Source organism: Aphis gossypii, chromosome X (assembly GCF_020184175.1).
Source record: "Aphis gossypii isolate Hap1 chromosome X, ASM2018417v2, whole genome shotgun sequence".
Taxonomy (NCBI): Eukaryota; Metazoa; Arthropoda; class Insecta; order Hemiptera; family Aphididae; genus Aphis; species Aphis gossypii.
The window spans coordinates 43,254,405-43,269,588 of NC_065533.1; the positions used below are offsets into that span (position 1 = coordinate 43,254,405).

General features: G+C 25.9%; 1 protein-coding gene across 1 annotated transcript in view; it reads left to right on the forward strand.

Moving 5' to 3' along the window:
• Positions 1-15,184, forward strand: part of LOC114122546 (uncharacterized) — a 332,686-nt gene that overhangs the window by 46,295 nt on the left and 271,207 nt on the right. Inside the window, exon 2 of the mRNA XM_050206568.1 lies at positions 5,936-5,995. Coding sequence (XP_050062525.1) covers positions 5,936-5,995 — 60 coding nt within the window. The remainder of the gene's footprint in view (positions 1-5,935; positions 5,996-15,184) is intronic.

The window sequence follows — 15,184 nt, forward strand, 5'->3', positions numbered from 1 at the left end:
AATCTCACATTGTTATTTTTATTATTCAAGTATAGATTAATACTTATACTTCATACTTTATTTAATATTACATAATATTATTTTATATATATTATTAGTTGAAGAGTATTTTTAGAAACATGATAATATAGTATAAAATATTGATTCAATAAAGGTTTATATTTAAGGATTTTAATACTCTTAATAAATGATATTATACACTTATATGTATATTATATTACAATGAACATGATGTTTTATAATAACTATGTTTTTAACATCATCGCTTGTACGATACGTCCAACACACGCAACAAACATAATATTCGTAACTTATATCTGTTAAATTTTAAATTTTACTTTATCTCTAACTCGTATAAATTTTAAAGTAAATATTGCAAACCTTCGATGGATATAAAAAAAAAACAATTAAATAATATTTTATTCAAATAAGAAAAAACAGTTATAAATTACATTTATTTTATGCGAGATTCATACACATACACAAAACTATGTATTATACATATAAAAAGTATATTATCATTGTTGTACCTATTATACTATAATAAAAATTACATATTTTTATGATTTATAATATTCTGTTGACTAAGGTAAACTTCAGTTATTAAAGATGTTGTTAGATTTTTTCAAATAATAATAAATAAATTATAAACTCTTAAAGGATTCGAGTTAATTGTATTTAACTCCTTATTATAATTGAATTTAGTGTTAATATAAGTGTTGAATAGTATTAATATTTAGAAATCTCTTATTGGCTGAACTTCTAGTGATAAGGATGAGATAACGAGACCCATCTAGTATTTCAACAACACGCACACCAATGATTTGTAAGCTTATATTAATATTTTATTCTGTGAATGTATTAGTCTACTTATATTACATATATTTTGAATTGAAGGTCAATATGTATCATTTAGGATGTTCACCCTATTGATTGCACGTAAATAGTAACTTATCCGAACCACTGGAAACTGGCGGTGGATTTATTTTCAGTCTAAATCATAGCGAAATTTGATTAAAAAAATTCTGTACGTTCTCGGAATCATTGCGTTTATACAATAATTAATGAACCACCAAAAATTTTAATGAGCTATAAACATCAATAATCAGAAATGAAAAACCAGCAACCACTGGTACTTATCATAAAACTTAAAGTTTGTTGGAAAACATATTGTAGTTGATTAAAATATAAATAAATAAATCTCAATGTTAAAATATATTTCTCGATAATGGACAACTCTTCAAAATTTAATTTTATTGTATTATCAAAAGTTGTGATTATTTTAACGAAATTTGTAATGAGATACTTTATTCATCCTATATTGTATTATTACCAGTTGTTACCTGTATAATCCTTTATTTATTTATGATAATCAATTATTTTTACTATAACCGTCGTTTCGGAAACCTAATCCTTATAAGCAAAAACCTTTATTATAATCGTGTGTAATAAGATAATATTATTATGAATCATAATAATGACGTGCATACTATATTTTTAAATCCTATAAATGTTCTAAAAAGTCTAAAAAAAATCATAAGTCTACATTAAACTGTTAACAACATTATACTGTATGCAAACCAATAGAAAATATATCGTTATCCAACAATTGTGATGGACGAGCGGATAATATTATTCCATAATAAGTTTGTCGGTATTTATTGCGTTTCATCATCTATTTGATACGTAAATGTTTCTTTTAACTTGTAAGCAGTGATAATAGTGATATAATACGTACAACTAACAGTGTTGTAATATCGCCAATGGATGTCTGAATTGCATATTATCTAATTGTTTAACGTAATGTAACACAATTCAAAAACAAAAAAAAAATTTAAAGACAGCGACATGGTGATTTCTGTTGTTAAAACTGCATCTTTTGTTATTTTATGTCAGCCACTTACACTATTTTTATTCAGGTCTCTTCTTAATTAAACCCATGATAAGGCTGAGTTTCTTTTTTGTGTTCTGCAATAACGCTAAAATTATTTTTATTACTCGTTCTAGTAATTTTAAACGATTTCTGATGTATTTTAGCAGAGCCAATAATTGATCAAATTTGAAAAGTAAATTAATTCATAAGGTTTATTTAGTATTAACGAGTTCTTAAATTAGCTTTTGTATACAACAAAACATAACGTACGAACATATGTATAAAAAATAATCCATAATTGTATTATAGTGGTTTGACATATTGGAAAATAGCACTAAAATTAACACTTAATGTATTAGAAAATTGTTTGTCATGCTATCGTTATTTTACAGATAATTAAACGCAAATCATACCATACAATAAACAAATTTTAAAAAGAAAATCAATTAACATTTTAAAAACATTAGTTTAAACACAACCTTTTAAGACTCAGTTTTTTAGCGTAAATCGCAAATAATTATTCTTACAATATAGTATATTACTATAATATTATATTAATTAATATAATTTAATTTAATTATTAATTCTAATTTAATTAATATTAATTAAAACGACAACAAATTGAAAGCTATTACAATTATTCGTGTTAAGTTTTTTAATATTAAAACAATATGATAAACAGAACATGTGTTGTACGTCAGGTCTGAAGACGTTATCCATACAAATGATCAGTCTCGGTTTTTAACTCAAAGTATTGATCCAAATTTAAGCAGACTAAAATTATGTATTATTTAACTCTGGCACAATTATTAAAATGTTTGTGTTTTGATAGGATGGGTAGGTATAATATTAATATACATATAGCAGCCGCCCGTAATGTACGTAAACGCGCAATGTGCATACATAATAATGATATAATATGCACAGCTCTCTAATGATCTTTTGAGAAATGCTCATTTGTTGAGAAATATTCTAAGTGTACTCGGCCTATTCTTCCACGCGTTATGGTCTTTTTTATTTTTTGTTTCATATTATTATATTTTGATACTCGCACTGTCTGTAATTAAAGTCGAATATCGGTCCATAGTTTTTACCCTCGTTAACCGGGCGGCGTGTGACAGGAGACAGGTCCGTCAACATTGCGTGCATTTATAAACCGTATAATAATAACAGTAATGATAATATTATTATTATTATTATTATAAGTATTTGTACCTTGGGCCACGCGCAAATTTTTAACGAAGGGTGAACGCCGCACACACGCGCGCGCGCCCGCGCCTATATAATATATTATTATTATGTATAGTTAATGTTTTGTTTTGTTTTCGTAGCATGCATTGCATTATATATTATAATTTTTATTCACATCACACCAGCCGCCGGAGCGCAACCCTCCGCAGCGACGTTGCCCGTCCGCAAACACAAAAATATTGCAAATCCGTTTCCAGTTATAAAATATGGTCCGTGGATTACACGATGATTATAATTTGATTTAGAGAACGCCGTGACAGGCAGGCATACACGGTTTTTATTGGGCCGCCGCCCCGGGACAAAAGGTTAAATCTCCAGATTTTTTTCACCGGTCGAGTAAAACAAAAAAAAAAAAAAAAAAAACCCGAAACAAAATATTATAATAATATAAACATGCACATTCGTATACATATTCAAATGTACGAGTATATACTACGTGTGCGAAAAAAATACCCTACGTGTACCTACGTTTTGTTTACAGAAAGAAGTATGCATGCGGATATGGGTAGGTAGTTATATACTAGTAAAACGTTCGTTTTGCTCAGCTGAAAGCGGCTGTCAGTCTAAGGTCGTCGAATATATATTTACCACCTCAACAGTAATGATAATAAAGTGAAACGGTCTGGAAAAAATAATATTTACCATACCGTATTACCTCGTCGTGTGTGATGAAAAAAAAAAAAATGAAAGAAGTCTAACGAATTAAATAATATGTCCGTTGAATAATGCACACGGATAAAAAAATAAATTCGTTGAATAAAACGTCGGAAGTAGATATAATATTGCTTAAAAGCTAAACTTTTTGATTCCCAGTAAAGAAATATTGTATAACACATTATTTATATACGTTGATATTCATATAATGCATAATATAGGCGCACGTTATTATCTCACACTCGTTTGAATGAAACGAAAAAAAAATCGTATCTAGTCACTTCCAAAGTATTTTCTTCTACCAACCGTAAACATTTCAGATTCGAGCATTATAAATATGTTATAGCACATATTATTATTCTACGAATAGTCATTACTCATTTTATTAGTAATAAAAAAAAAAACACATAAACAAACTTATTATGTATAATACATATTAAAATTAAACATTACATTATTTTTTAAAAAATTGGCGAGGTTAAATTTATCATACCAAGTCACTATTGCATACATTATACAAACAATTCTTTAATCAAATAGCAATAATTATTAATCTATTAATGTTTATAAAAAAATATTTTTCCCATATAATTTTCAATCAAAATAAAACAACATTTTTTTTTTAGATTTTTATCTTTAATTTTATAATTTTTTTACTTTTTTAAATGACAATATAAGAAAAAATTACTTTCGTATCCTGATACACAATATTTTTGGTGGTATAAAAATTGAGACTCAGAAGAGTAGCTTATGAGTTATAAGTATTGAAAGTTTAGGTGAGCAGAGCGGTCAGGTACGGGAATATCATGCAAAATATTGGTCAACTACTCTGTTTACCTAAACTTAAAATACTTATAAATCATAAATATTATAAAAAATGTTATTTTATTTTGACTGAAAATTATGTATTTTTTTTTCTAAAACGTTATTATAATGCATGTTAATTGATAAAATAATCATACTCAGTAAATTATTTCAAAAGAGAAACGACGCATATTCAGTTTTTTTTTTAAAAAAAAATCATTTTGTCTTAATAGATACATTTTAATAAATTGTTTGATTTAAATAGCAGACTATCATTCTCATGATTCAACTACCTATCAGTATATCTAAATCCTAATAGTAACGAGTTAATTTTAGTTGCATCCATAATTACGCAAATAATATTAATGATTTCGGCATTAGTATTATTATTATTATATACATCTCCCGATGCCTTTGGAAATGGCTACTTTAAATTAAATTTTACTTCAGCGGCACTACCGCCGCCGACAGCATTTTGTTGTGCGCATATACATTATTATACATAAACAGACCCACGATCAGCACAGCAGTCAGCGAAGTAAGCTTATTGAATTTTCATTTTTTTTTCTTCATTAGTTTATTACAGTCACTCGAGAAATAGAGCTTGCATAGTATTACTATAAAACAAAGGACTTTAGTTGGCAAAAAAAAAAATACTTAAAATTAAAAAAAATAAAAACTATTCGACGTCCTTTCAATTCCAGTTTTTGCGTTCCGAGAATTTGAATTTCAATAATAGTAACGATAATTGAACGTCTTATTGTCATTCGATATCGAAACTTCCGCGCAAACAAAAAGACATCAGAGCATAATATACGTGTTATACACAATATCACAATATTTATTTTATTATTATATATCAGCGTTATGTATTGTACATTTGTACACGCACTCAAACTTGCATTTAATTGACTTAATGTATAGTAATATTATACGACATAACGTAATAACTGTACAGTCTTATACGAAAGCGATGGACGATCGTTGGTGCATATATACGAGATTCGTTTAAAGTGTATTATTCCGGTACGTTTACTAAAAGCGAATTTCAATTAAGAGCCGCTGCAGCCGCCGCTCGCGGACCGGAAATGGATTCGTTCCGGGCATTTGAGGAAAACCGGAAACCCAAAGACAATCGACCGTTTTAGCATATTACTATTGTTATACATATATATATGTATTATATTATACTATATTATTCTCTCTCGCTAACGGCCCGTTGTCTCGCGCATCACCTTGTGGCTGAGTATTAACACTGGACACTAACTATGTACCGTTTAGTGTGAACCAATATCGCATTTTTCGACTTAAAAATCACACTGATTATACAACGTTTTATTTATCTTTCCACAGGTTGCAACGCGAAGATCGAAAATCAATTCAAACTGCAGTCCGCACCTGTGTTACGAGAACGTGAGTATATACACAGTATTATATTATTATATTCTACCACAGTTTTTAGGCAGAGTTCCGGACACAAATACCCTGTTTTTGCATTAAGAATACGTGTGAAAATGAGTTTTATGTGTGTTCAATAATACTGTGTGAACATCATATTATTACTCGTAAATCGTTAGTGGTGGATTTAACGGAATAATAATAATAATAATAATAATATGGAAGATCGTTGACTTGACCTTTAACGTGGGGGAGGGGGGTTGGACAAGGTACCTTCGCGATTTTTTTTTCTATTTTAAAAAATAAAATAAAAATGTTTGGACATAATAACATTCCAGAAAGAATGTGTCATACGTGTATACACATCGAATGTGTTATATAAATAATAACTATAATTACTGCAATTTTAACGCGTATTTTCATATCCACCGTCTATAAGCAAGCATTTATCTATATATAATTACAAATATTATAAAGTAAAAGTAAGAAAAAAAATTTTGAATATTGTTTTCTAAAAGTTCTCTTATTTTCAACATGACAATTTTGCTTAAATAAAACTCTTATAATTATAATTATAATTTGTATTGTTTAATTTATAGTCAGTAATAGAATTTATTTCTCAGTTAAATTGTATATAATTTAATTAAGAAATTTATTCAAAATGTATTTTATTAAAAAAAAACAAAAACTTTAACCTGATACTTAGAAACTACCTATTTATTTTATTGGACTGGGCTATTTCCTTTCAATCCACCACTGAATATAAATTATAAATATATACATAATTAATATAACTTTTATTACCTAATAATTAGATACAGATTATTCCCACATAAATACTAAACAGTTGTGGAAAAGTAAAATGAAAGTCCAATTCATAAAAAATATTTTGATTTATTTTTTTTATTTTTAATGAACAAAATGGTTTTGCATGTCAGGCATTATTTTTTTTGCATGAATTATGGGCAACTGAATAAGATTATTAATAAATATATTTTGCATTAATTTGTACATCTTTACACTATTATGAAATTACTGCGATACCATTTCATGTGTGTTATGATTTGTGAGATCAAATAAAAAACGTATTTAACTTAAAAATGTTTTTAATACAAATACCCTACCGGTTCAATTTCAATCTAATTAAATCTAGAACAGTTATATATATCAATCCTGTAATTATGTTAAATTAATATTATTATTATTATTATTATTATTATTTCTTGGCATATTATATGTATGAAACAAGTGTTTTAATTTTCAAAAGTAATGTATACTTTTGACGTCGAAATTCAATCATTGTTTCATTTTATAGCTGGTTCTGAGCATTACCATTAATAGCTTTTTTTCAATTGAATAAAAAAAAAAATGCAAACTTAAAACATATCTATAATACGTTTAGTGTCCTTTTTGAAAACATTAGCACAAATGTTTCTAATCAAACATAATACATATGTTCAAAATTGTTCTTACATTAGTTTATTATTAATATCATGATTGTCTTACAATAATAATTAACTACCGAATAGTTTATTAATAAATTACAGCTGTTGTAAATTGTATTAAATTATAATATTCAGTATTTAAAATCACATTTCTACTGATAATGTAAAGTATAATTTTTCCACAACATAGTGTATATTATTTTTATCTTCAATAGTTTTCTGAATTAATTCGACTTTATATTACACGTTTTTAATTCACTAGCTCATTTAACTGCTAATAAGTATTTTGGCAATTTTGATTTTAAATTACATGAATTTCGAAGTTTTATTTTATACCTATTAATACAATTGCTTGAATTTTATTGATTTTATCTTCAAATTATAATCCAATACTACTGACTTAAACGTAACCTAAAATTATTTTTCATTAATATAGTTTTTAGATGATCTTTTACTTTGTCAATACATTGTAAGTAGCTACCAAGTTTAAAGTGTTATTTTAATTTTAAATAAATCTTTAAGTTTATTATACATTTATTCGTATTAAAATAATTTTAGACATTTAAATGTAATAAATAATAATCAATGCAAAAGACTTAAAACCGTGCATCCATTTCATTAATTTGTTTACCCTAATCTGGATTATTGGGCTTGGATAATTACTAATGGGATGATTTTTTTTATTTTTTGGTTTTTTTTTTTATTCTTAAGAGACATTTATTTTGATTAATTGTTCCCTTAAATTTAAGCGGATTGTTTAGTATAACTTAATGTTTTTTCAACTATCAAAATATAAGACTATCTGAACACAATTATTGGATGAGATCCATAATAACACTAGCATATTGCTATATGTAAAGCATCTTTCAATTTAACAGGTTTAAAAACTAAACAGTTATTGGCAACATATAAAATTAATGTTGAATTTTTTTTTTCATCTCGCGATAACACTATGTGTTCCAAAATAACTATATACAATCATGTGTAGTTTATAATTTATGTTCGCATCGTGTATGGATAAGCGCATTTGACTACTGTAGTTGCAGACACACGTGTATACTGTATATATTATCAAAGAAGTACATTTTATCACTGCTTTCGAATATAGTTATTGGTTGGATTAGGCAACTGTTGTTTCTGTAAAAACGAATACATAAAATATATTTTGTACAACCACAATATGACTGTAGTTGCTTTAAGTTATTTTTGCACAATCGTAATATTAAAAACAATATATATATATACATTATTTGTCGGATTTCCATTGGTTTTCTCACACAAAGGTTGGATGACGATAAGCATATTAAAATCGTAAACCTAGACATTTTCTTAGAATTTTTTTTTTCATTTAAAACATAATATTATTACAGTTGGATGATTGATATTTATTATAATATAATTATATAATAGTAGCGTACAGTCGTGTTTTATATTGAATTATTTACAGTTATTTTGAATAGATTTAAGTTCATTTGATTAAAATGAATTGTATATTTTATTTTGATTGGAAATAGCTTGAAATAAATCGATTTTTTTCTTATTTGGAATTTATTATGTAAATGTTATAATTTATTAAGTTATATATAATTCGTAGAAAGTGCTTATGAATACATAGTTATATCTGTTAAATTGTTACTCGCTTAATTCTTGAAAAGACAAAATATATTTTAAAATCATAGACCATAGTTAATAGTGTTCTAGGTATAATGTGTTAGAAATGCATTTTTTTTTTTTTGTGAATTTTTGATTATTCTTTTCAACATTTACCAAAAAACTAAATTAACCAATTTAATGGAAATACAAGAGTATAGTAAAACTATCATTAACAACCATGTGACTATGTGAGCTTTAAATTTTTAGTATGGAATAAATTAATATATCGCTAGAATATCTCACTCAAATACTATGATTAAAGTCATGTGATTTTTATTTTAAGCTTTTATACTTCCAAGAACAATAATGGTGTATATAAAAAAAATGACAGTATCAGATAAAAAATGTACTAATATCCTAATAATAATGGAGTAGTTCAATCAATTTTAATCTACTCAAAATCTAAAATCGTTCAACATTTTAATAATAAAAAATAAATCATATGTGACCTATTTTCACAGGATTATAGCTTAAACCTCAACACCCTGAAAGATAATATGATATCCGTAGACACATTAGAAATAATGCGAAGCCAAACACAGAGACAAAGATCACGAAAGAAAATGTTGGCCATTATATAAAATTTACTACTTTGAGTTAGCAGAAAATGTGAACAAAAAACACAGAGTTAACGAGTACAACGGATATTATGATAAAATAGCTTTCAGTTTTTAAGTATACATTAATATTGACTACATAATATTATATATTATTTATTAAACACTATTATCTTGTGATTAAGTTAAAAACCTATTTAAATCGTATCCGTAACGTCAGAATAACCCTTGAATTCGTTAATATTAATTTTATATTACATCATAAATATTAAAAATAATTGAAAATAAATACGTTTTTCGACCAACAACCGCTATCAAGATTAATATAAAATCGACGTAAAACACGCCGGTTATTCGTTAAACGTCCGGCACAATAAAATATCCACTACGTATTAATACCAACTTATCTACCTGTGAGATGAATAAACTTATTATCCTTAGAATGCAATAAATATAAAACAAAAATAAATAACGCTGAAAAAAAAAAGGATTTCCCAATATTTTAAAACTAACTAGTACAGTCTTAGCAGTAATCACACGTTTATAATATCGTAGATATATTATATTTTTTTCCACTGTAATTTTAATACAACTCAACGGGTTGGTTTTTTTTTTAATTTTTACTAATTCATTGTATCTAATTGTTCAACTTAAAATAGATAATTTTAGGAATAGCTATTCCATCTGTATCTACAGCAGAAGTTTTGTTATTTTCGAAAGTGTAGCGTGGTTTTTGTCGATAGTGCGTCGTCGTCTACCATGCTGTTGTATATCTCTCACAGAATTAGGGGGGGGGGGAGTGGAAGGCAAATTATCTTTTCTGAAATCGAAACCACGACCGTTTGGTATGAAGATTATTCAGAAGAGCCAGTCACTAAAAGGAAATTTCTATCTATGTATATTGTATAGTATAATATGTACAATATTATAAACTATATATATGCATAAATATAATGTATACTAATTTAGTATATTGTATACAGGAGGTTCAAAATGATTTTCTGTTTTCTTGAGTTAGGTTAGGTTAAATGAGAAATCAGGAAAACTTGGGGGATAGCTCTTTGTGGTAGAAACAAATTATTCTGACGAAATTCTCAAGAGTTCCTATTGAAGTTTTACGACTTATTTACATATTTTCTATAAGATATATTCTTACAGTTTGTCTGTATTTTCGTTGGTTAATTAAAAGCGAGCCCTTCACCGGTCCTTAATTTAATTTAAAATTCCAATCAACGTCAATTATTTGTTATGATATGGTGGTGTGTAGTATGTAGTTAATCTAGAGTGGTTAATAATAATTTTTATAAAAATAAACTTTTTCACTATTATTCTTCTGAAAGTTGATATTAATTTTAACATTTTTTTACGGTATTGTATATTTATATATAAAGATACCATCCTATAGAAAAATTTCTCTATACATATTTTGTTTTTTTTTTTTAATTTCACACTACTGGTAGAGGAATAAAATATATGTTTTCGCCGATGAAAGATTATGATTTACGAGTCTGTTACTTCGAGATATCAACTAAATTAGACGAATATAATAATATCATTATTAAGAATTATAGTAATTGCATGACAACTATTATTTAATATTCGTTCACTCTCAAATTCACATTCCATTTAAATCGGTTTAAATCAAATTAATAATAAATTAAAATTAAAATTAAACTTGATAATTATTATTTCTGTGATAATAGAAAATTATAATATATTGTATTATTTAAGTACTTAGAAAATGAACTTCATTATTCATAAATTGTCCAATGTTCTTTCTCATAAAAAAACATTCATTAGTTATATTTAAGAAAAGAAACAGTGTAATTTATTTAACAAAATAACACCAACATTTTAACATTGGGTGTTATATATTCTGAGATAGTAACAATACGTTTTAAACGTAAAAGCTCATTTTCGAGAAATATTGTGTTTAACGTAAATATAATAACCCTGTATAACCTATAAAGTTTTTTTTTTAAGTTAAAAATAGTATTATTATCAGCCCGAACTAATGTTTTGATTTGAAATACCATCCAATAAGAATCAAGCAAACAATGATTTTTTTTTTCGTAAAAAGCCACGTTTTTTGTTTGTGGTTGCTGTAAGCCTTAATTTGTTGACATTTGAAAACATAATAGGAACATGGAAAATAATCTTTTTTTTTGTTTAGTCCAGTAGTTGTTGACCTGACATTTTACTGAACAATGTGCGTTTATTATATTCTAGAGGGGCTTTGGTGAATTTATCCCAAACGCCTGTTATATAATTAAAAATAATTGTTAAATTATATAAAATTATTTAAATATAATGGTAAAGTTTAGCATTATTATGCACCGAGATGAACAATCTGGTGCTTATTAGATTAACATTGGTGGTTTTATAAAAATAAATTAGAAAACGTGTCTTAGAAATAGTTGTCGTTTAAACGTGTTGATTTTATGTCTTTGAATGAATGTCAGACAGTCCATCACGCTAAGTAGTAATTACAGTTTAGTGTTTAACTCAAACTCATAATAATGGCTACAATGTGTTCAACTCTTTTATTGTTTAAATTAATAATTTGTGTGTTTGTACTCTAAATATTACGATACTTAAAAATCTCATAATATTATCATATTATATAAAAACTGTTTTTTTTTCACCTGCATGTATAATATTATAATATTGTTATTGTTTTTAATTCAATGTACCTTGACGCATATCTAGAATTAATTTAAACTTTTGAATAACTCTTGGAGATTATTATTATTTTTTTGTGTATCACAATTTGTACAATTCATCCCGTTGTCCACCGTGAACACAAGATAGGTATTAAAAACAAAACGTTAAAGTTTTCAATAAATTTAATTTCAATCAGATTATGGAAAATATTTTTGAACTAATTCCAAGGGTTTAACCACATAACCACTCAAATCGTTTCCGACCAAAATATTATGCCTCGTGGCTACCGGCTGTGCAACGATTAAAATAATAATAATTCTTGAAATAAGGTTTACTGAACGTGTGTCTGACAACCATTTATCTTAAAATAATTAAAGCACTCCAGAATTCTATAAATTAATATACGCTATCTGATCATAGCAATATTTATTGTTTTATTGTGTATTTCGTTTTTTTTTTTTTTTTTTTTTTTTAAGATAATATTGCGTATTATTATGTTATTATAATAATATTGTCTAGGCTGAAACTTTACGAAAAACAAACACAACAAATAGTCATTACTGGTCATATAAATATAAAAAAAGTATCCATATTTCGACTAATATAATATTAAATATATCACAATTTACCAAAAATAACGTAAATAGTTGTATGTACATGGTTTGCCACACACTTGTTCGAGTTCATATTACATTTACTCTCTTCATAATTGTGGTATACTGTAAATGCTAAATATTATCACTGTTATAATATTATTATATTCATAAATTAATTATAATATTATAACCACACTGCCACTCGGCGCCGACGTGAGTAAAACCAGACAAGTACATTACAATAATTAAGATATTCGTTCGAAAAATAATTTTATATAGCTAGGTACCTACTCATTCATTTTTAAATTCTTAATATATTATAACAATTTGTTTAAAACATACTATTATATTATCACTATATAGTGTTTAATCAATACTTTTACGACATTGGGTGTTTTACTGTTTTATTTTCCTAAACATAATTTCTGTTTTTGTTGATTTGGTAATATTTTTTATGTTACAATTTAATGATATAATATTTTGTGTTACGATTTAGAGGTTGAGTTTAAAAAAGTTATATCAGATAAAAAAAAAATACAACTGAGGTGGATAGGAATTTTAAAAATTATCTTCAGTTGGTCGCATTTTAATAATCCAATAATATTGTGTAAATATTATAAAAGTCGATGTAGCATTTTATCGTTATGTATACAATAATCGAATAATTATTATAATATAGAATATAATAAGTGTATACTAACAAGGTAAAATGTAAATTTTTACTTTGCTTTCCAAACTTACCGCTTACGTCAACCACTATAATGTTTACTATTGACATTGTTTTGTCGGTCTCGTTTTTATTATCGGAAAAGTATTTTCATTCGGAAGAAATCAAAACTGTATCGTCAAAACGTTCGTATTATCCTGATTAATTACAACACTATATTTTGTAGGCTGAAAACGATGATCTCACCATTTTATCCAATATAAAAGCTTTTTTGAAATTGTGAATTAAAAAAAATAATAACTTCTTGAAGTGCATCACAGCTCACTACTATCATAGTAGTATGTCTATGGTGATAAGTGGATATACAAACGTTAAGTATTCAAAACAAGTTAATTTTTTAAAGGTTTTTAAATTTCTCTGTTGAGCTGTTGCAAGGCTTACAAAATATGTGTTATTATTTTTACACTAGTCATAATAAGTGTCTAAGAGAAAATCTGGATGAGAGTTAATTTTTAATTTTGAAAAATTGTAAATATATAAACGTTTTTTGAAAAACGGACAACATACAAAATAATATGTAATTTACTTATATCATAAACTTTCCGTTTATTATAATTTTTAATTAAAATAAATTTGTAATTATCGATCCATAATTATAATGTCAGCTTAATAAAGTCATTAACTACTAATCATTTTTCGGGAACTAGGAAAAATATGTTATAATAATTCTGCTTAATATTACTTTAAATACGATTATAATTGGTTTAAAATGTACTTTGATAACAGAACTGTCTCTGAGGCCAAACCAAAATACTGTCTACCCACCGTAGGAAGTTATTAAATTGTAATTTGTTGGGTATTAAGTAACCCAAAACAGTAATCAATTTATGTATTACATTAAACAAAGCGAAATTAAATAAAAATTATAGCCATTCCAAATATCTGAAATCAATTGTTTTTTTTATATTTTTTATATATAAAAAAATCTCTCTGATTACACAATATAATATTATTTTATTTACTATGTTAAATAAAAACGATTATACATTATAACTGGATATTATACATAAATTGATAGAATAAAACGATCAATTTAAATTGGTTTTTTTCTCAATAATGTTGGTCAATAGTTTGATGGCTAAAAAATAATCGAATTTTTACTCTTAAATTAGTGGCAATTCTGCTCTGAAAAAAAACCATGGTATAAAACTCCATTTATAAACAATGTTCATTGTAATAAATTCCTGGGTTAGAAAATGTCCCTCGGTGGCAGTTTATAATAAGGTCTTTTTAATCAAATAAATTGTGTTCGCCATTATTTTAGTTTTACTCAAAATGAGTAAAATATATAGAGAAACTGGAGTAAAAACCCAGGGAACGAAATATTTTTTTTTTTTTGTAAATATAACAAGAAAACGTCCCCTGATACTTAGCAAATTAATCATTATTTATTTAATATATGAAGGTATACCTCTGGAGGTATTTTCTTATAAAAACTACTCAAGTCAATAATGTGATTACCTACTGTATTATGTATATTCATTTCCATTAGTATTTTTTCATATTTTTTTTCTTTTAACTCAATTTCGATTATTTTATATTGACGAAGATTTATTTTCAGT